The sequence below is a fragment of the Heterocephalus glaber genome, unplaced genomic scaffold, assembly GCF_053883595.1.
Source record: "Heterocephalus glaber isolate CG9 unplaced genomic scaffold, H.glaber_assembly_v1.0 deba00001428, whole genome shotgun sequence".
Taxonomy (NCBI): domain Eukaryota; kingdom Metazoa; phylum Chordata; class Mammalia; order Rodentia; family Bathyergidae; genus Heterocephalus; species Heterocephalus glaber.
The window spans coordinates 21,198,365-21,220,965 of record NW_028258293.1 but is presented as its reverse complement, the minus strand read 5'-3'; the positions used below and the strand labels follow the sequence as shown (position 1 = coordinate 21,220,965).

Here is a 22,601-nt window from a genome sequence, read left to right as displayed (position 1 = left end):
ACAGGTGGTTTTCTCATCTAAGCTGGCTGCAGATTCTCCTGCGGGAGTTGTCAGCTGGGGGTGGGGAAGCAAGCCAGAGCCTCTTACCTTGGAAAACAAGCCGAAGCAGCCAAGGCGGCTGATGACACAGTATACCTCTGGCAACCGAGGTCCCTTCCCACTCGGCTGGGCCATAACAAGGAGGAGAGAGAGAGACAGACACAGAGAGTGCATGAATACCACAGTCTGGCTCCTTTTCCTGGAGACCTGAGGACTAAGTACTGCCCTTCTACTGGAGGAAGACTCCACGCCTCCTCTAAGTTCACCCAGGTCCCCAAAGGTAAGACCACCATTCTTCAGAGGCAGAATTTGGCCCCTGCTGGGTCTTCTAGCCCACGGTTCCAGGCCCTACACAGGCTCCACCCTTCCTCCCAGGAGGACACTGACTGTGGATGGCAAAGGACAAAGCAGTTTGTTAGGGGCTGCAAGCGATTTATGGATTTACACCCTAAGCCTGCGCCCCAGTGGATGTGATGGTAATGGGGACTTAGGTGCATTCTTAAGAGTAAGCCGTGCAGCCTTATGCCCTCACAGGGGACATTCTGCAAATAAGCACTTTTCTCTCTTCTTTGGTCCAACACCCATTCTAGGAAGGCAAACTGACAACAGACGAGAGAAAGGAACTACTACTTATTAAATGTTTACTTTATCTAAGTGCTAGGCTTTGTACTATACCCCAAAAATATCATCCCCACTTTACAGATGAGACAACTGAGTCTGAAACTTTGAGTCATGCCTAAGGTCATGTATCTAAAGGTTCCAGACCCAAGAAGTTGTTTTGGCTTCTGTTTTTGCTTTCTTACCTCCGCAGCATGCTGCTTTCTGATAGGGAGGAAGGGAAAGGGACACAAAGACACAGGATAGAGGTATGCTACAAAGTGAAGAAGAACAGAGAAAAAAGGGATTTAAAAGGTAGGCACATGGAGAAGGGGAAATACGCTGTGAGCTCCCCAAGCCCGGAACCCCCACACGGAGGCTGGGTAGGTCCCTGGTGCCCATTCTCCAGCAAGGGGCTGGCAGGACCCCATGGCTGCCTCTGGCCTCAGAGGCCAGGAGCACTTGGCAAGGCCCAGTGGGGAGGAAGCAGAATAGCAGGTGCTGGCCCCTCATGCAGGCTGCTAAGCAAACGCAGATGGGGCTATTTCAGTCTCCAAACCTGCTGGCCACACATCACCGATCTAAAGAGAAGGCAGAATCTGTTTTTGTCCATATTAGGCCTGAAACTCACTCCTCTCTCTTTCCCTCTCTCCCGCCTCCCCTAAAGCCCCAAGTGATTAAATCAAGTATGTGGGATTTGGGTTAGAATCATTGTGTCCAATCTGCAGGAATGCCGAGTTAGTGCCAGCCCCCTTGGCAGGGACCCAGCCCAGGCCCTCTGTGAGAGTGCCAGGACAAACATGCTCTTCCCTGGGGGCAGCAGGCCCACTGCAAAGAAGCAGCTCTACTCCTCAAAGTCAGGATTTGGAATACCCCTCTCTGGGCCCTGGGGACCTGGGGCATACTGGCCTCTTCCGGGCTCCCCACCTAGCATCTGGACTGCTCCATATTCCCTTAGTGCCACTCACTGGGCATCCAATATTCAAACAGCCCTTCCCCCTGGACTATCTTTGTGAGGGATCCATGAGTGCCAGATTGGTGATAACAGACTTGGCGTCAATTCTAACTCTGTTCTTCACTGGCTGTGTGACCTTGGGCAAGTCATTCCATTTCAGAATCTCAGTTTCTTCATCTACAGATCAGGGATAACAGTATTACGAGGCTTCTAAAGGAAACAAAACTAGATATTTAAAACATCTACTTTGGAACACGATAGGTCCTAAGCAAAAGTTTATTCCGCTTCCCTACTAGACTAGCTAAAGTTCTTTGAGGGTTGCATCCATAAGAAAGTCATGAGCTTACAGCCCCTAGCCTGGCCCTCAATAGGTATCTGATCAGTAGTTATGAATGAATGAATGAATGAATGCATGGCCTGCAATCCTTCTTTTAGGGTTCCTGCTATGTACGAGCCTGCTAAGGATCTCCTTCATCTATTCCTAGAGTGGTATCTGGGGAGGTCTTCTTTCATTGAGGTCTGGAAACCCCAGAACATTGTTAATAACCCAATGACCGCCAGGGATAGTGTAATAGGGGCCAGGCTCTGGCCCTGGTCTTCCTCTGACTCTCTGTGCTTCTATCTCAGACTCTTTCCCAGGACTGATGGGAAGGGAGAATAAGTTTTTCTTCTTAAAAAATGACGGATTTTCAAAACCCAAGGTCTTTCCCCTCAGTTTAAGGTATCTGTCCCCAAATGCTAGAGAAGGTACTTCTCTGTCCCTGTTCAGACTCTGTCTTACCAGACCACGGATAGGACTCCTCCCCACATCAGGCTGGCCAACTGTGGGGCTGAGGAAGGCTGTCCTCCACCCACTCTGATGTACGTACACATACTTCTGGGGGTGACGGGACTGCAAGCAGAGATTGGCAACCAGAGCCCATAACCCCCAGGAAGATAAATGAAAAGAGAAAGGATAGCAAAGATAAAAAGATATGGCAACTCAGTAGAAGGTGACCCATCCCCTCCCCTTACTGTAGATAATCCTACATCCTGGGGTCCAACCAGGGAGGCTGCCCTGAGCATGCTATCGCAGGAGTGCCTCGTCTGTGAAAGTGTGTGTGTTGGGGGAGTACTTGGGGAGAAGACCACAGAGTTTCATATGAGCTGAAGGTGCAGAAGAAATACAAACACCCTGGCCCATCCCCTAAGGAATGAGTGGTCCTACTCACCAGTAAGCGCCGGCAATAGCCAAAGCGTCTGCTGCCATCTTCCCCCGTCAGCATGAAAGAAAAGGTCTCACTGGAACAGGTAAGAGGGAGAGGTCAGTCATCAGAGACGTTACCAGAGGACCCAAGAATAAAGACTGTCATCTCGGGGGTGGGGTGAAGGGCCGGGCTGCGGTAGAATAGGTGGGGATCAGGGCAGGCCCCACTCAGCAGCCCACTGCTATGTCCCCTTCCTCCCTCCAGCCAGCCCAGGCCTCACCTGCTATACTCTGACACAGGGAACCAATCCTTGGCATCTGGAAAGCAAAACTGAGGAATGGCTTTGAGCCTTTCCTCTGCCTCGCGCATCTGCTTGGTGGGTCGGTCCAGCTGTCAGAAGAGGAATGTGAAGAGAGGTCACCAGATGACAAGGAACCTGGGGACAAGGGTCGGGGTGGCTGAGAAGCATCTCCTCCCCTGAGAGCCTCAGGTGCCACCCTACCAAACCTCTTGCTTCTCAGCAACCTCTGTTCCATGCCTACTTCTTGCAGAGGCCTGAGTGTAAGTGGAAACATCATTCACTCCTTTCCTTCATTCAATAAAGGCCAACGAAGCACCTTACATGTGGCAGCTAACAGTGTGCTGGGGCTGTGCATGGAAACAAACTGGACAAGGTCCCTAGTCCTGCACATTCTGGTCAGGAGATGAGAAAGTCAATAGCGTCTCAGAGTGTGCCCCACAGGAAACAAGCACAGTGATGTGCGAGGACTGGCCAGGAGGAGGGGCTACATCGGGGCCTCGGAAAGACCTTGGAAAGAGGTGTCACTTGAGCAGACTGAAAAATGAGAATGAGCCAGCAGCCACGGGAAGAGCCGGAGATAGAACATTTCAGGCAGAGGCAATGGCAGAGAGAAAGGGCTTACGAATTAAATGAAGACAAGGGAGGCCAGGCTGGCTGGCGATGAGCAGAGGAACAGTAAGAGATAAGGTAGGTGAGGGAGGTGGGGAGTGACTGCTAGTGGGTTCGGGGTTTCTTTTGGGGGTGATACATGTTCTAAAATTCACTGTGGTGATCATTTGTACAGCTCTGTGACTATACTAAGGAACACTGAATTTTTTTTTTTTTTTTTTTTGGACCGGGGATCGAACTCAGGTCCACTGAGGTAAATCCCCGGCCCTAAGGAACACTGAATTTAAAAATGTAAATGGGTAAATTCGATCTCGAAAAAGTGGCTAAGAAGTGGGGGCAGGCAGGAGGAGTGGCTACGGTCATTTCTCAAGACCCTGCAATCCTGGTGCACAATCGGGGGCACAATTGTGCTCTGAGCCCTCAGCCTCTGAATGAGCCTGGCCCAAGCCCACCCCATCTTCCCTCCTGGCTGTGAGGCGGTGGGCTGAGGGCTGGGGCAGCTGGTGGGGCCACAACAGAAACAGGATCTCTTCTTCCCATGCGGGCCACGCAGACAAAAAGGGCAGAGGAGGGAGCTGGGGGTGGAGGGCTGGGAGGGGCTCACCTTGGGGAACTGGTAGGAGACCTCAGGGAGGTAAGTGTTGCGGGACGGCTTCTTCTTGAGGGACACTACCACAAAGTACTCGAAAAGCTCCCGCTCCTGCCACTCAAGCAGCTCCAGCTCCAGCGTCCGGTAGCTGGGTGCGCGTTTCAGCATTGACTGGATGTGGACCAGGCGCTGCGTGTGAGCTGCAGCAGGGTGGGTCACACATCAGAACATAAGCAGACCTCCCCCGAGCCCACTCCACCCGACTCAGGGCTCTCCCTCTGCCTATCACCTGAAGTGCATAAGCTGTGTCTGCCACTCTCCCCCAGTGAGGTTCGGGGCAGCAGTGGCAGCAACAAGATGTCTATACTTGCACAAAGATTCTACTCTAACATGGAGAGGTACTGGCCTGGTCCTGCTGGAGCCAGAACTGGGCCAACAGGGCTGCAGAGGCCAGGCAAACCCAAGGACACAGCACTGGCACCCACGCTGTCATCCCTCTTGGGAGGGTATGAACCAGGAGGTATGGACATCTACAAAGCTTCACCCTTGTATTTGGGCCTTCTGTCCCTGTCCTTAAGTCCGAAGTCTACAGGCTGATTTGCCTGGAGGACCAGTGGAGAAAGGGAGGAGGGAGCAAGCTCCCACATACTTTGAATAGATATCTAGGAAGGTCTGGGCAGCGTTTCCTGGTAACCACAGAGATTTGTCCAAGGCCCCAGATATGTGAAGGTCCCAGAACCTGTTCAGGGACGTGCCAGACTCCTCTCTGGAGACAGAGAGATGGGTGGCCTCATAGTCTCCAGAGGACCAGTTTCTACAGTCTACGGGACAATTCTTGCAACTAGAAGAGGTACTTGTAATCTAAACCTATCTCTGATCCTCCAGATTGACATTCACCAGGTAAATCTAGTCCCCAGTTCCTATGAACAGTGGTTTGGGAAAGTATAGTAGAGGTAGGGTCTTCAGCCTTTAATTTGGCAAAGGGAGGCCAATGTTTAACAATGCAGGACTGAGGTGTAAGGGTGGACTTCCCTGTAGCTTCCTGCTATGTAGTGGCCTGGTGGCCTGGCTGTCCCTCGTCTCTCCATACCAGGCCAGACTGGGACAATGGAACCACACATGCAGAGGAAAGGAGGCTGATTTCAGGCATCCAGGGCCGGGAAGGGGCACTGAGCCTCACCTTTGAACCTGTCATCAGAGTCGCTCTCACTCTCACTGTTCTCATCTGGAAAAGTAACAGCAAGAATGAGTCTCCCCACAGCAGAGTTCCTGGTGCACCCCCTGCTCCCTACTTTTCTCAGCTAGAGTATCGGTACCTCATCTAGGCTGCTCCAACAGGCCCATGGGAAGGCACCTGTAGGAAGGAACTAAGAGGCCTGGGTCCAGGGTCCCCCAGAGCTCAACCTATACATGCTAATCTACAAAACCCCTATCCTGGCCTGATTTGATAAGGGCCCAAGTTGGAGGCTGAGTGAGCAGAGAGGCCTACAGGCCTGGACCTTAAGCGCCCTTCCTCCAGCAAGCCAAGATTGAAATGGAAAACAGACCATAGTGCTCAGTAACTCTGGCCTTTCCTTTGGCCAGAAGCACATCTCCACATCCACCTCCCTACTTAGGGCCTCACTGCCCAAAGCCTGAGGGAACCCATCCCAGGGCTGACTCCCCTCTCTAGCCCTCCCTCCTATATAGCTATTTCCTCCTAGAAGGACCCCAGGGTGGAAGGGGAATCTGAGGCCAGTCTCTGACAGTCCCCAATCCTAATGCCTAAGGGCCCCCAGGTAGCTGACTCAGCTCAGGCATCAAGACCTACCTCTCAGTGATGCTGTCTCAAGGCTGGACATAGACAGCTTTTTTAATCTCTTCTTTCCCCTCTTGGCATTGTAGATGGAGTTAATTCTTTGGACAAGCTGGGTGAGAAAATCAGGGAGGGTGAGGTAACCCTAACACCAGCTGTCCCTACTTCCAAGAAGGTGGATTAGGAGCCCATCCTTTCCCTTACTGGTGCAAGCTTCCTGTACTCCATCCACCGGGCCCAACCTGGTCTTCCCTCTGAAGTGACTCCAAGTGGAGTCTTACCAGCCATGCCCAGGAGCTCTCCATCTACCCTGTGCCCTAGGAGTGGTCCCCTGCCCCAAGACAAGGACACTAAACTTAGCTCCCCAGAGGAAGGAACTGTGATCAAACTAGACAGGATGGGAGCTCCTGGGTCCCAAGAGCCATTGAAGCAACTAAGACAAAGAGCGTCTCAGATGCAAAAACAGGAACAAGGATTCTAGCCTTTCCCCTGCGGGCCGCAACCTGGGCCCCTGACAGGAAGAAGCTAAATTCCCAATATACCCAAGCATTGTTTGCAGGCTAAAAATATCATTTGGCTAAATCCTGCTGCTTTGGGTTGGGGACTTGGGCCTGACTGCCATGTGTGGGACTCACCACTGAAAATTCTTCCATTTCAAGAGTTATAGAAAGAAAGACTGATGTTAGAAGCCTAAGGTCCCTGAAAGTCTAGAAATGTTTATGTGTACCCAGAAACCCCAATGTTCACACATCATACTCAGTGACAGGGAGTCACAGCTAGGCATTTCTTTCTGTAACATCTGAGCACCAAGAGGCAGCTCATACATCCATGTAGAAAAGAACAGGGAACTAACCAGGTAAAAAAGAGGCCAGTGTGCAGACCCAGAATCTACTGAAAGGGAGTTGAGGAGGCAGCTCAGATTGGAAAGGAAGGAAGGCAGAGAAGAGCTGGCTGGCTGCCTGCCCACCTGGCTGACCCATGGGCTCTGTGCAGGGAGGATACCTTGGGGACGCGGCGGGCCCGGCGGCTGGACAGCAGCTCACTGGCGGTGCTGAGGCTGTCCTCGTTGAGGCTGGAGGGTGAAGATGGCAGGCTCAGCTGAGCCAGCAGCAGCATGTCATCGTGGCTGTGCCGCTTGGGCAAACGTGGCAGCCGGTGGCTCTTCCTTTCTGACCAGTTCCCACTGCGCAGGGACTGGCTGCTGGGTTTCAGGGAAAGCTGGCATGGGGGACAGGATATGGGAGAGGGGCTCACCACAAATGCGCTGGCCTGTACCCATTTGCTGGGATGTAGGCAAAGAAGCCATGAGCTGGCATCCTTGGCTCCCCTCAATCTATCCTGCAAGTTTCACCCACCAGAGCTGCTGCTTTAAGACCTTACCTCTTAATTGGCCAAGTCAGGGATAGATTAAATACTTTCTTCCCAAAAGGATACATCACTCCTTCTTCCAGAAAAAGAAAGAATGGAATGGAATAGAATGGAATAGAATAGAATAGAATAGAATAGAATAGAATAGAATAGAATAGAATAGAATAGAACAGAACAGAACAGAATAAAGGAAAAGAGACAAGAGGCTAAGGATCCTATACTCTCATCTGAGTAGAAAGGGAAGGTGAAGCAGGAATTCTCCAGGCATCATCTGAGCTTTAGGACAAGGATTACTGAGCCTGGACCACAGAGCCTTTCTTCCCCACGTCCCCACTGGGCCAGTCCCAAAAGGCTTCTGCTAGCCGAAGCCATCACCTACATCCAGCCTACACTGTTGGGTGATCCTGGCATCCCGCTGTGCTCTCTTCTGCCAGGGATAGCACAGGGCTCTGGGCTCTGGCGACCAATGCTAGGCAAGGCAGGCCTCAGACTCAACTGGCTCCCTCACTACATCGTCCTGGGCTTGCCCTCTCTCCAGCCTTGATCTATTTTTCTGCTTCCCTTCATCTATGCTTTGGCTTTTCAGTACAGGGCACCTTTCTGGCAGTGGGACCTGCATACTGCTAGAAGGCAGGCACCCCAAGGAGCCCTGCACGCACTGTCTCAATCTGAAATTCTCTCTGCTTATTCTTCAGCACATCCTCCTTTCTCTCCACACCCCTCAATTTCCTCTTCCCATCCAATCAGTCTGGCAATATAAATTCAGTGGAAGCCTGTCTGAACAGAGCATGTGAGAAGGGCAAATCTTTTATTTTATTTTATTTTATTTATTTATTTATTTATTTATTATTTTGCAAATCTCTTATTAAAAGCAATCACGATGACTCCAAGATCAGAAGAAATCATTTATATATTCTCTGGCCAATGTTATAAAATATCCATGTCTACCATTTGCATAGATTAAGAGTTACATGGGAGGTCAGAAAAAGCCTCTCTTCTTCCTGATTCTCCTGCTTCCTGTCACCCTAACAAGGCCAGAATGAGGTTATATCTAACACCTTCCTTTGGCTTTCTGCCCTTCCATTCTGACTTCCTCTAGTCCATTCCTCAAAGAGTCACTCTTACTTCCTCCACTAAAAGCAGGTCCAGATATCATCTGGTTCTCCAAACCTGGTTTGAAGACCTACTATCTGTTCAGAGTTGCAGAATACCAAGACTCCCACCAGGGCTGCCTTCATGTTTCCTACAGGAAGGGAGGAGGAAAGGAAGATAGCAGACTGCAGGGGTTCCTGGCTGTTTTGCAGCTCAGAGCTCAGGCAGAGAGAGAAAGAAGGTAGGACAGGATGCCTCTGAGAGCATATCTCAACAGACCACAGAGGTCTCACCATGGCCTAAGACTCTGCATACAGAGCGCTTTCCTGAGGCAATTTCCTCACCAAGTCTAATGAGGGTGCAAGCCTGAGTGGAAGCTGGGCCCGCCCCTCGGGAGGACAGGCCCTCGTTGTGGCCCTCATGCTCACACTGGGGCTGCATTACCTGCATGGGTGGGTTGTTGTACTTCCTGTCCTGAGGACTCCACATCCTGTGCAAAGAGTCCAAGGAGTTCTCAGACAGTTGCTGAGGTTTTCGTCCGGCTCTTCGGCTCTTTAAGTCCACATCCTCATATGGATTCTCCTTGGGCAGCTCTCCTGAAGAGAAGGAAAAGTTAGAGAAGGGGGAGAAGGGAAGAAGGAAACACACACACACACACACACACACACACACACACACACACACACACACACACACACACAAATAAACAAGCAGAATTCCTGTGAACCAGAGAATGGCTTTTGCCTGGCTCCTTCGGCTCATGAGTCATGCAGCTGCCTGTCTGCAGTGGGGAGGCTACAAACAGTTTCTGGCTCTAAGTGCAGAAGCTGAGCGTCACCCCCACCCCCTCGCCCCCCACCTTCCACCTCCAGTTCAGCTCAACTCAGCCTTGTCTGGCTTCTGCTTTATAAATTCAAGGATTGCACAACACTGGCTAAGCTACCCCTGCCTGTGCCCAGTCAGAGGACAGAGCCAACCCTAGGACTCTGTCCTTGGCTCCAGTCCTTCTGCTAGAAGAGCTAGAACAAGAAAGGCGTTCAGCGGTCACACACCTGTCCCTTTATGCAACTCACAGTGGGTCTCCCAGGGAAGAACTCAAAGGACTCTAGAGAGCAGAGCTTTGGCAGGCCTCTGTCTCACCTACTGCACTATTCAACAAGTCTTTTAGGTCAGGAATATTGTCTGAGGCAACCCCAAATCCAGAAGAGAGATGAGCAAGCAGTAAGTATTCCGTAATTATTTGCTCAATGGATGTCTCTTAGAATAGCGTTGGTTTATTTCCTCTACTGCTGATCTCAGCAAGAACCATCACTCCTCCTTTGGCACAAACTCTCCTGCTGTGACATGGGGGGGGTGAATTCTTGGAAGAAGTCTGGGCCAGGGTGGGGGTGGAGGAGTTCTTGTTTCTCAGGACCAATTTCTAAAATCCCCGGCAGTGGGCACTGTATTGGTACTAGCAGAAATATCTCAAAGTCCAAAGTACATTCCCTGCCCTGAAGACCACAAGATTTTGAGAGGTACCCTTTCTCACAGGGTATTCTCTCCTGCTCCTACCTCCAATACAAAACTAGACTTTTCTACAATACAATAAACAATACCACAAGTCACATCAGTGCTGGTTTAATCCCAGCAGTAGAATCATGGTAAAGACAAAGTCCTTGAGGACTTGGAAAGAATACAACCCTCCCCCCACCTCTGCTTGTCTTTCTGTATCCTTCCGCCCCTCACCCCCTAGTTCCAAAACCAATGTCCAGAACTTGGGACCTAGGAATGGTGTCAACAACAAGGCTTCTCACTCCTGCATCAGCAGCAAGATTCAGCTTGGATGACCACGTAGCCCTACGCCTGTCCCACAGATGCCTAGATGTGCTTAAGCCCCAGAGCAGCTCAGGTACCATCCTCAGAGAGCAGGCAGAAGCACTACAGGGCTGAGAACTGCTGGGATTGCAAGCTTGTCTAGATAAGACATGGGGAGAAAGCTATTCCTATGCACTTACAGATTCCTCAAAAAGCTGAGCGGGTCAGGGATTTAGCTCAGTGGTTCTGCCACCTGCCTCAAAAGTGCAAGGTCCCGAGTTTAATCCTCAGTAGCAAAAAAAAGCTAAGGGTCCCCCAAATTGTAACATCTACTTACCACTATCATGAAAAACCAGAGTGAATTTAGAAAATGCATTTACAGAGGTGGGGTGGGGTGAAGGGAGGATTTCAGTCACAGCTAAATAGACTGGAGTGGGAGCAATACAAATCTCTGTAAACGTATGAGTCAGGTTTGGGTCAAGAAAAGATGAGGGGCTGGATTAAGTGATTCCCAATACCAAGCAGTGCCCCCAGCAATGGAGCAGACCTTTTCCTGTAATACAGTCATGCTACTAAAATGACTTGTCTCCATTCCAGGGCCCTGACTAAGCAGAGCCAGCCCAACACCCCGGCCTCGAGAAGTCAAATATTGAACCCGCCACCCCTGCATGTTTTCTCCAGCCCAACCAGCCAGGGTGAATTTTCTACTTCTTAGTGCCCTCCCCTCAACAACAAAAAAACATACATCTTGCAAGGTGAGGTGGTAAAGAAGATGAAGAGTGGAGGAGTGCCAGGACACATTCCTGATCCTGTAAAACAGGGCCAAAGCATCACTGTCCAGATCTTGGCAGAGAGAACATTTATTCCAAGCTCATCAAATCCAAACTCTCTTGGGCTGGATGGCCAATTAGAATCATCCCCAACCTATAGAAAGCTATTGACATTCTGAGTTGGTGGGCTGACCTATTCATAGGATGGTTAGCAGCAAACCATGGCCTCTATCCACTGGCTGACAGCATCTCTCAGTTGTAACAACCAAAAATGTCCCAGACAATGCCAATCCCACCCCACCCCTGAAGATGGATGAATGGCTGAATGGAAGGGAGGGAGGGGAGAAGGGTGAACTGACCCCTCATTGAGAACCACTATTTTGTTTTGTTTTGTTGTGTTTTATTTATTTATTTTTGGTACCGGGGATCAAACTCAGGCCTTTGAGCTTGCCAGGCAGGCTGCCGAACCACTGAGCTAAATTCCCAGCCCTGTTTTGTTTTATTCTTTGAGACATAGTCTCACTATGTCATTCAGTCTGGCCTTGAACTATGTAACTTACTTCAAACTTCCAGCCTTCTGAGTGCTAGGATTACAGGTTTGCGCCACCATGCCCAGCAAAAACCAACGGTTTTGATACATATTCTTAAGCTTCCTAAAATATTGTGTGTGTGTGTGTGTGTGTGTGTGTGTGTTACTGGGGTTGAACCCAGAGGCCAGGGAAGGCCCTTTTTTTATTTTTTTGAGACATGGTCTTGCTAAGTTGCTAAATTGCCAAGGCTGGGCTCAAACTTGCAATCCTCCTGCCTCAGTCCCAGAGTTCTGGGATTACAGGCGTGTGCCAGCACACCTGGCTTTAACAGCTTCTGAGTACTAATGCAATAAATTCCAAGTTTAACCCTCTTCTCCTCCATTCTTCCCCTCCTTCTCCTTTCTCTTTCCTTCCTTTTCCTCCCAGAATCAGTTTTGAATACAATATCTAAAGTTCCATGAAAAAGATGTAAGATATGAAGGCCCAGAGAACAGATGTACACTGTGGACACATACCAATGACAACCTAGGGGGAGACAGTTGGAAACACCAGGTTTTCTATACTAGTACTGTACTGCCTCTGGAAACTAGATTGTAGGAAGGCCTCAAATCATGTCTCCCCAGCCCCACTGGCAGCCTCTTTCTCCTTTGATATAAGCAATCCACTAATCATTTCTCCAGGAAATGACTGCCGGCCTCAGCCCAAGACTTGCCTCCCCAGCCTCAGCTTGCTCCATATTCACACTCATACTCCACAGGGCACCCCCAACTTCAAGTCCGTTCCTGGCAACCCCTCTGGAGCTGTTTTACAGACATCTCCTGGTCATCTCTCCAGGTGGGATGGGTGCCTAGGGGATGGGGATGCATAAAGACCAAGCATACTCTGAGTCCCAGAGCCACTAAATTAAATTTGCTACAAACAAGTATATAGCAAAGCAAAGACCCCAGCATCCTACAAGGCAGTACCACTACAACACAGCTGGAGAGGCTAGAGCTGAGAGGAGAAGTATGGTGATGATTTAGCAGGCATGGGTGGGAGACAGGAAGTGTGGCCAAGTGTAAGACTTTCACCTGCATCCCTGCCATGCACCTTGCTCAGGACAGTCCACACTGCGCTGGGAGAGAGACAAAGTGGTAGCTCCCTTCTCAGGAAGTCTGTCCCTGAGCAGCGCCATCTCATCAAGCTCAGCTGGGGAAGCCAGAGGTCTCAAACTTTCCCAGCTTTGTTGATGAGATAAGGACAAGGGCATCTCCAAGAATTTCTGCTTTACACTCTTCTAAAGGGAGCCTGTCAGAACCCAAACTTATCACACTGATCCTCTGGAAGCAAGGCCCAATCCCCCCCCACACACACCCAGCCCCTTGGGTCTTTAGCCACTGGTACCGTTCCCCACCCCTCCTTCTCCCTCACAGCTGGAAGAACCAGTTAGGAGGGGAGTGTGTGCATCTGCACAGGCCCAAGAATTTCTCCAGAGTCCAAGCTTTGGGAACCACAACCATAGCAAGGGTCTTGGGTCTCACTTTCTTCCCCAACCCTCCTCTGGTACCAACTAGCTGTTTCTCCTGGGTCCCCCATTTTTCTCTCTCTCACAGCAAAGAAAAGGCTGGCTTAGGGGCCCAACTTCCCTGGAGCCCGCTGTTATCCACCCTCCAAGCCTGGACACCAATTCCCAACAGTCCCAGAACCTTTCCCTGGGCTGCACCTCTTGGCTGCTTTGCTTCCTGATGCCACCTCCATCCTGGTAGGTACCCTCTGTTCCTTACTGTTGCCCAGCCTGGGGGTGAATGAGACAAGGCAGAGAGAGTAGAAGCTCAAAAGGCTTTGCTGCACAGACCGGCTGGTCCTGTCCCCAGCTCGCATCCCACTGAAGTTCCTGGAAGCTCTCCCTCAGCCCCAGCTAGCTGATGGGAGTGGGAATCTCGGCAGGAATGCAGCCTGGGCTCCTTGGTCAGGCGCCGAGGGCACTCCACATAACTCCTTAACAAGCTGCTTCCTTGGGTACATTTTTCAGTGTCAGGCTCAGAATGCATACGATTAGAAGGCTTTGCAGAATAGCAGCATCTTCCAAGGGCAGATGGCAAATTAGACAAGCGAGAATTAACAGACCCAGGAAGCAGCACGGCATAAACTTTCTTTTTGAACCATTCTATTTAAATTAGCAGGCTAAATCCCAGCCTGTCCAGAGTCTCCCACCCTGCTTCTCCAAGAGTCACACCTGGTGTGGGCAGGAGGCCAGTGAAGTCCCCCGGGCACCTCATTCAAGTCCACTGCTCATGGAGATGACTTAATTTCTGGGCCAACTGGCCCTCAACCTCTAACAGAACAGGAAGTCCAGTCCAATCGGTGGTAACCAAGATGGAGATTTACCCTGGGTGCTCTCTACTCCCTCACAGCCCCATCGTCACGTGCCTGAAACAAAGCTCCATTTGTCCCATGGAAGGGAGGCAGCACAAGAACTGGATACTCCAGCCAGAATCAGAAACAACCTTAAATCCACAGAGCAGAGGCTGGGCAAGACGTAAGAGGGCTCTGAGAAGTCAGAGTTACTGGTGAGCCTTGTTATTTCCCTCTACCTTTGGTGGTGAGGTCCTGGGGGATGGATACAAAGGAGGGAAAATATGCCTCAGTGCCAGTATCTCTGTCTCTGTCTCTCCCTTAGGAACTGAACCCAAAGCCTTGCACATGCTACATAAGTGCTATACCACTGAGCTACATCTCTAGCCATTTTTTAAATTTTCTTTTGAGAGACTCTCACTAAGTTGCTCAGGCTGGATTTAAACTTGGAATCCTCCTGCTTCGATCTACTGAGTAGATGGGATTACAGGCCTGTGCCACTGCACCTGCCTCTAACTACAGATACTCAAACACTTTTCCACCCCACCTTGCAAAACCAAATACACAAAACAGATGCCTGGGTCACTCCCCTGCTCTCTTTCCTACACCTTCCCCCTTTGTTATTTCCCCTATTTCCTATACAACAGTCCAGAAGCTTGATGAGCCATTAAAGAAGATGCCTTAACCACTTTACCGTGTACAGCCCTGAACCCCAGTTATGCCTCATCCATCCATCCATCCAATAAGCAACCAAGCTCTCCTATGTTTTCTTGCCTTCTCCTAAAACCTCCAAAAGTGGAGGAAATTCTCTCTAATGAGTAAGCAGCAGAGGTCCAGACACACTTGCCTCCTCTTCCCTGTCTCTCTAACCCGACCTAAGTTGGTCCAGGAAACAGCTCTGCTGCTCAGGACAATGCCTCCAAAATGCTTCTCCATAGACACTGTCCCTAAACAGGACCCTGAATCATTAACTCTGGATAGAAATGGCTGACCACTGACTATTCCCTTCTCTCATCTCAGTTGAGTCACTGCAAGATCACAGCTCAACCTGAAATCCCCAGGCAGCACAGAAGGGCTGTCCAAGCCTTGTCAGAGAGCAGAAGACAGCGAGGACCACAGTACCACTGGTGCCTGCTATGCTGGAGTGGTGGCAGAAAACCACATCCCTCTCTGCCCACAGCAGCCATCAGACTGTGCCTCCCCAAAAGCTGCAGGCAGAAATGATACACGGCAACAGCTGGCTCTTCACTCCTCAGAGAGACTTATTCCACTTTGGGACGGTGCACGAGGAGGTGAGAAAATACAGGAACAACTTGCATGCTTCTTGGACAAATGAGCTAGAGCAAGGGACAGGGGTTGTATGAGGTAAAGTTGGGGCTGGGGCATCTTCCTTAACTGCTCACCTCATTTCTGGATCTCTGGCTCTGATTCCCCACTTCCCCAGCTCTGCTTCAGCTCTGGATGACTGTGGGTTACAAAGCTGTCATTTCCCCAGTGGTAGGGGATAAGGCCTCCCCCTCCAAGCTATTTTGCTATTTGAGGGCTCTCACTCCTATTCCTCCGGCTGTGGCCAGTTCTGCATGGCTACATAGCAAATGCCCCATTCCTAGGAAGGCAGCGTCTCTGTGGGTCTGAACATGGCTGCTGTCCCCCCAGAAATGCCACCCCAGCAAGTTGCAAGGAGACAACTATGAAAATGAGAGACCAGGTGGCCATCTCTTTGTAAGACTCCCATATTCTGAGAATCTGGAAGGTTCTCTCTCCGGGGGCCTTTTTTCTAATGTCCTCCAGCTCAGAGCGCAGGAGCAAGTGAGCACACAGGACACTGCTCTTTTTCCTTCACTGACGGGCCCTGAAACACAAGCTTTATTTGAGCAGAATCAAAGCTCCCCACTGAAGAGGATGAGAGCAGAATTAAAATGAATGTCAAAAATAAACCCAGCCCACACGAGACCATCCATTTTTTGTTGATCTTTGAGTTTGTGACCACTGTGCTGCTCTACTTGTGGAAGACAATTCTCTATGGAGCAATTGCATTGTTGGCTTTCTTCTGAGCAAGAGGAATAGACAGTTACAGACTATATTTCCAAGGATGTTTATATACCAAACGGAAGACTGAGACAGTGTCTCCCTCTTGGGCAGAGGCAGATTTGTTTCCTGACTAGGAATGATAAAGATAATATCTCCCTGTAGGACAAAGGTTGGACAGGTTTGCTAGCAGCCTCTGAAAAGACTGGGGTTTCCTAAGCTTGGGATGCTTAGCTGGGACACAACCCACAGTATATCCAGCTTCTACCTGGGACCACATGGCCCCATGAGACCTGTGAGCAAGAGGAGCCAGTGGAAACCTGAGGACATGAAGCATAGTCTTGGATCTTCTGCCACCATCTATGAAACTGGGGCTGTGGAACTTGTTGGCTTGCATTATAGACTGAATTCTGTCCCCTCAAAATTCATATGGTGAGGGCTAGGGATTAGGTCAGTGGTAGAATGCTTGTCTAACATGTACAAGGCCCTGGGTTCCATCTCCAGCACAACAAAAAATAAAAATCAAAATCATGTGGTAGAACCTAATCCCCAATGTATTAGCGCTGGTAGGTGGGGCTGTTAGAAGGTAACTAGGTCAAGAGGGCAAGAGGGCAGAAGCCTCAGGAATGAGATTAATGCTGTTATAAAAGGGACCCCAGGGCCGGGGATTTACCTCAGTGGTTCCAGTGCCTGCCTCTCAAGTGCAAGGTCCTGAGTTCGATCCCCGGTACCAAAAGAAAAAACAGGGACTCCAGAGAATTCCCTTGCCCCTTCAGCCACGTGAGGACACTGGGAGATGATGGATGTCTCTGACTCAGGAAACAGGCCCTCCTCACCAGACAATGAATCTGCCAGTGTCTTATTCTTAGCTCAATCCTAACAATAACCTTTGAAGTAGTGTAACTGTTGAGGGTGTTGTTCCTATTATCACACCACCATATCATCATTGTATATGGAAAAGAAAACCCCAGAGATCTCCTAACAGTTAAGTGACTTGCCTAAGGACACACAGACACACACCCAAGTAAGTAAGGAACAGTGCTTGTTGGGCTGTCCCACCTGAAAATAGAGGAAAGAAGCGATGCAGTTTCCCCCTTCACATGTTCTCAAGCCCCTTTGGATTTCAGTTCACCCAAGGGCCAGCCTTCATTCACTCAGCTACTCTGACGTGCTAAGGTGCTTCTTGAGGCCCTTTCTAGCAAACGTTCCCCAAATGGGACCCCACCTGCCCAAAAGAACAAGGCGCACCTGTGAGTGCCTCCTTGGGTTCCTGTTCTTCTGCAGCCCCCAGAGATGGCCCAACCCACCACCTCCACCACTGCTTACCCACAATATCTTCATAGGCATTCTCTTCTAAAGTGCTTTTGGATCCAAACTTAGGCTGGCTCTCAGTACCATTCTCAGTGGGAGAAGAGGGGTACAGGGACTGGAGACTGGATGCATCCTCAAACTCAAAGGATTTTCTGTGGATAACAAGAGCATGAGTCATTCTGCCTGAGCCAGATCTCTGCTGCTTTGCTGCAGAACAGCGTGGCACCAACAGCAAAGACCAAAGCCCCTCCTCATAAAACCAGCTACTGAGAAAAGCAGCAAGGTAGATTCAAACTTACCATCCAAACAAGGTGACAGATGGCCAGAAAGGCCCCAGCCTGGGTGTCTGCATGGAGTCTTATCCCTAATAATACCAATATTAGGTAACAATAACCACCACAAAGCATGCTATGTGTCAGGTGCTGAGTCCAATGCACCTTTACATGTATCATCTCCTTAACCTTCACAATAGTGTTAGCAGTTATTGTGCCATTTTACAAATGAAGAGACTGAATTGACAGAGGCAAGACTTGCCCAGGCTGCCTGCCTCCAGAGCCTGAGCTTTAAACCACATCACTGGCCTCCCAACCCTGGAAAATACCCTCCTTGGGAGGAGTCTGCCATTCCCACAGGAACGGAGTGCCTGCCCTGCCCCCTAGCAAGGACTCTGCTACTGCACTGGTCAGGCAGTGAGGACTCCACGCTGGAAGGACATGCGCAACGGCACTGCAGGGGCTGGGGAAGCAGCTGGCACAGGGTGCTTTGTTGAAAAGGAAGGAGTCAAGACCTCTTCTGAGCTAGAGCTAGGAAAACAATCTGCAGTGTCTTCCCTCCAGCTAGCTCCCTGCTCCTTCCCATCCCCAGATAACCTTTCCTCCACTGCAGAATTTCAATCACAGGTGGCTGAGTCCTGAGGCCTGGCTCCCATTTACTGAGACCACAGCACTGCTATTTTGCTGCATCCTGTCCTTCTCCAAGGCTCCTGGGAGGAAGACAAGGAGGAACACTAACAGACTCCCTCCTCTCATCCATGAACACTTCCCTCTTCCGGTGATGTCCTTTCTCTCTCCGCTTACCAAACAACTCTTCCTGAGAGTACTGGCGTGCAAGTCACGGACTGAAAATATCCTAAAAGCCCCGTCATGCTCTTAGCTTGCGGCATTCAACACAACACCACACGCTAAGGCTGGCATTCTCCTCCACTGCCTCCTAGGTTTCAGCTACTTCTGTACCAATTATGTTTCAGGCTCTCTGGAAGAATTCTCCTTTTTCTACTTGCCTTTAAATGCCAGCATCTCTCAGACTTCTGCCTTCAGAATATTTTTTTTAACTCTGTACCTTCTAGCAGCCAAATACCCATGGGCTATCACTGTACCTACCACTTGCATCTTGATGACTCACAAATTTGTCTTTGGCCTAGACTTCTCAACTAGTTAAATAAACACCCAATGGCCTAGTGTGGTGGTTCCCAAATGCTGGTGTGAGACCAAATTTCACTGGTACATATAGTGGCATCAACATCTTATGCAGGCAGTTTTCAAGTCCATAAATGACACACATCATGTTCAGCCAAATTATCCTTGAAAATCCCTGAGGAAGGTACAATATTGAGAACTCCAACATACTACCTCTCTTTAAGGCTAATATTGTCAATTTTTTCACCCTTTTGGGGGAGGGTACTGGGGACTGAACCCAGGCCTTTACACTGTGCTACATCTGCAGCACCTTTTTAATTTTGAGACAGGATCTTGCTAAGTTGTCATGCTGGGCTCAAACTTGTGATCCTCCTGTCTCAGTCTTCCAGAGTGCCAGGATTACAGACATGCACCACCACGCCCAGCTTCCCCTATATTTTTCAACAGATTTCTTTTTCTTTGATTGAATACCAGAAGAAATATTTGGATTGCGTTTTTTTAAAAACAAAGAAATATATCAGAATGACACCTGGCATAACAAGATAATAGACTCACCACCTCACACCCCTCAGGGAACATGCTTGCCATGTGGAAAGGCAAACAGAGCAGCTCGCACTTTCTAAACTGCCTCTCTTTTCTCAAAGAGCACAGACTGAAGTTGGTAGTGACTGCACTATACAAGGTCTGTATGTATGTACACTACATGTAGATGTGACATGTGGGGACATAAGTAGAACCAGAAGGTTAAGGAACTCCTCCCCACCACTTTTTCTTGTTACCTAGCTGGCCTCTGCTCCTCTAAATTTATCTTAGCGATTCCCTCCATAAAGGACCTCCTCCAACTCCTGCCCCCCAGCCTAATTTAGATGCCACTCCTCTGAGTCTCTGCAGCATTCACACTGACATAGATCATGGCATGTATTACAGCTCTGGTTTATCTGTGCACCAGACCATGAAGTGCTTGAATGGAAGAACCATGTCTTATTCGCCTTTGTGTCCCTTTAACCAGCATAAGGCTTGGTGCATAGCAGGTTCTGGATGGGTATTTATAGAAATGGATGAATAAGGACAAAGCAAATACTCTTGGCAGGCTGGTAAAGAATTAAAAAGTCAGTAAGCATTCTAGGGTGCTTAAAATGGGATTATGCTTAGCCATGGACTGTTTGGCTCAGGCTTCTGTACCTTTTTTTTTTTTTTTTTGGTACCAAGGATTGAACTCGGGACCTTGCATTTGCAGGGCAGGGGGCGGAACCACTGAGCTAAATCCCCAGCCCAGGGGTCTGAACCTTTGATTGGTGCTCTCTGCATACGGCAGGGAAGTTTATATATAAGATAGGATATGTTGAGTGAAGGCTGAAGTATGGAAGAGACTGAAGAATCCCCAGAAGTGAAACAAACATGAATGCTCATACAACATGAGAAAGACAGGAGAACAGGTCTTGCAAAGGAAGCTGGCTTCCAGTCTACCCCAATTCAGAGAACAGATGCCTGTCAATTTTCACCAACTCCAGAGACTCTCGCTACTAAATTACTCTGGGGAGATGGCCCTGGTAGTTCAGGATCAGAAATGCTAAGACTGACCTACAGGAAATCAATGGGCGCCTTGAACATGGCCAAGAAGCAGGTAAAATATTCTCCCACTCCTATTTCAGTCCGTCCCTTCTTTTAGAATTCAAGAATCCCCTCTTAAAACAGCCCCAGGGTCCCTTATGTCTAAGAGGCCCTGCAGAAGAGCAGGATCATATTAAATCTGCCAATACTACTGTGTTAATGATACAATACAACATTCAGATTATGCTTCCCTTGAAGAAGTTAATTTCTAGTGCTGGTACTTCAGATAGTAGCGAGGCTAAGATCCTGCTAGTCCTCAAAAACTGAAAAATTACCTACTCAACCTAAAAATAAGGCAACTCTAATCTTCCCATGAAGGATTAAAGAAGCTCCAACAGGGCCTGAGACACAGCCCAGCTTTATCCCAAAGGCCAAACCCAGCCATTGTGTTCAGAACACAGCAGTGGGAAGAGTAGTTTGCACATTTCCATGCCTAAGTATCCTGTAAGAACAAGAGAACACTCTTATTTTTCACTACGACTACCAAATTAATGATTATTTTGCTTCAGAAGTAATTAAGCACTCCTGTGACCCATATTACAATCTACTTTCGCATCCTTCTTTAAAAGAAAGGCACTGTGCCCCACTGTAAAACACAGGAGGGCATGCATTACCTGCTCTGGGACTTGCGGTGACCACGTATGTCCTTCTTGAGTCTCCGGGTGACTGGTGGGGCTGGAGTGGAGGGCAAAGGGGGTGGAGCAGCAGGTATGGGCGAAGGAGGTAGACCATTGCTTGGCTTACTCTTGGGGTTCTTGTCAGCCTCATATTCAAAGGTGCGCTTGGGTTTGGGGACAGGATTCACAGCAGGATCAGGGGAGCTCTTTGATGGCACCAGCTGGGAGCTAGGACTGTTTCCAGGGGGCCCTGGCTTGCTGGAACCACTGCCTTCCCTCTCCAGGGGCAGGCCCGCCTCCCCCCCACGTCCAGCCACTCCTACTGCCCGGCTGCCAGCGCTCACACCCATGCTCCCTGCTGGCTCCTCCAAGGTGCCCAAGACTGCAGTCTTCCTTCTCCCATGGTCTACACTGTAGCAGCTACTGGGGAGCTGGGGGAGGCCCCCACCTGGCTGCTCCTTCAGGACCTGTTCAATTTTCTGGATCCGGCTCAGCACTGCTGAGCTCTCTTTCCTGCTGCCATGCCCCCTGAGGAAGGCACTGGGCTCACTCCGGCCTGGCCGCTTCTCCAGCCAGTAGAAAGAGTCCCGGACAGAAAGTGTCTCTCCCTCCTCCTCGGTCTCAGGGTAGGAACACTCAGAGAAGGTCCTGCTCATCCTCCGGAGGCCCTTGAAATCAAAGGTCTTGTCTGAGCTGCAGGGGGATGGCACCACGCTGGGACAGCCCACACTCGGGCAGCCCTCACTGACTGGATGCTCGACCCCAGAGCCCTCCCGCTTCTCTCCACACAAGCTCATCTTGGGCAAAGTCTCTCGGCGACCTTCCCATGCTGAAATCTTCTCTCGGATGCCCAGGTTGTGGGCACGGGCACCAGAGCGGGTCAACAAAACACTCCGCAGGCCAGCTGCCGGCCCTAGGAATGGGGTGCTCTGGGCAACAGGGAGGCAAGCAGCTACTTCCTCTACATCCTGAGCTGCAACCTGGACATTCTCCTTCTGGTCCTCTCTCTTGCACACTGAAGGGCTTCTGTCCAAATAACCAAAGCTGGTGGCCTTGAGGGAACAGATGGGTGGTGAAGAATCTAGGGAGAGATCTTGAGGATTCTGGGGTGAAAGGTCACGGGGACGCCAGTCCTTGAGGAGCACTCGAGAGCTGGAGTGGCTGGGGTACCTGCAGGCTGAGGCTTCACTATCACTGAGGGGGTAGATGGGACTCCTCGGTGGGGACAGAACTGGAGGTGGAGAGACTGACTGAGACCTGGGAGCAAGAAAGAAAAGAAGGAAAATAAAATGGTAATGAGTGATCTAATAACCAGAAGCATCATGCTCTATTCTCAGAGAGCTCAGTGTCTCTTTCCTGAGTATTCTCAAAGTCAAAAGTACTCTGTTCATATTATGTGCCTTCAAGGCAGGCTTCAGGGACAGAAGCAGCTCCTTAGCCATAGCAGCCCAAACTCAGTGTGCCTCTCTGCTTGGCTCAGTCCGAGACCCTGAGGAATGCCTGGGGCAGAAGCCTCCTCTGTGACAAGATGCAGTATCCTCAGAGTCTATGGGGGCTGGGGGGGTAGCTCAGTGGCACAGCGTCTGCCTGGCAAGTGCAAGGTCCTCAGTTTGATCCCTGATACAAAAAAAAAAGTCTACAAGGTGTGATAGAAAA

At 49.9% G+C, this 22,601-nt stretch overlaps 2 protein-coding genes across 18 annotated transcripts in view; one reads left to right on the top strand and one right to left on the bottom strand.

Moving 5' to 3' along the window:
* Dennd2b (DENN domain containing 2B) overlaps positions 1-22,601 on the bottom strand; it is a 179,754-nt gene that overhangs the window by 13,483 nt on the left and 143,670 nt on the right. For 10 of the 17 annotated variants that reach the window (XM_087211732.1, XM_013074616.3, XM_087211731.1 and 7 more), the window contains 10 exons: positions 20,943-22,202; positions 17,318-17,454; positions 8,977-9,128; positions 7,075-7,290; positions 6,088-6,184; positions 5,458-5,502; positions 4,293-4,477; positions 3,059-3,168; positions 2,803-2,872; positions 88-165 (listed from right to left, as the gene is read on the bottom strand). In XM_087211732.1, the coding sequence (XP_087067858.1) occupies positions 88-165; positions 2,803-2,872; positions 3,059-3,168; positions 4,293-4,477; positions 5,458-5,502; positions 6,088-6,184; positions 7,075-7,290; positions 8,977-9,128; positions 17,318-17,454; positions 20,943-22,202 (2,350 nt within the window). Of the gene's footprint in view, positions 1-87; positions 166-2,802; positions 2,873-3,058; positions 3,169-4,292; positions 4,478-5,457; positions 5,503-6,087; positions 6,185-7,074; positions 7,291-8,976; positions 9,129-9,259; positions 9,360-13,844; positions 14,040-17,317; positions 17,455-20,942; positions 22,203-22,601 lie in introns of those variants that run through there. The other 7 variants (XM_087211736.1, XM_021263758.2, XM_021263757.2 and 4 more) reach the window with 4 other exon arrangements.
* On the top strand, positions 3,611-18,759 carry LOC110350547 (uncharacterized). The gene is made up of 4 exons (XM_087211747.1): positions 3,611-3,766; positions 13,222-13,370; positions 14,023-14,178; positions 14,984-18,759. The coding sequence occupies exons 1-4, from the start codon at positions 3,740-3,742 to the stop codon at positions 14,985-14,987; spliced, it is 336 nt and encodes a 111-aa protein (XP_087067873.1). The 5' UTR covers positions 3,611-3,739; the 3' UTR covers positions 14,988-18,759.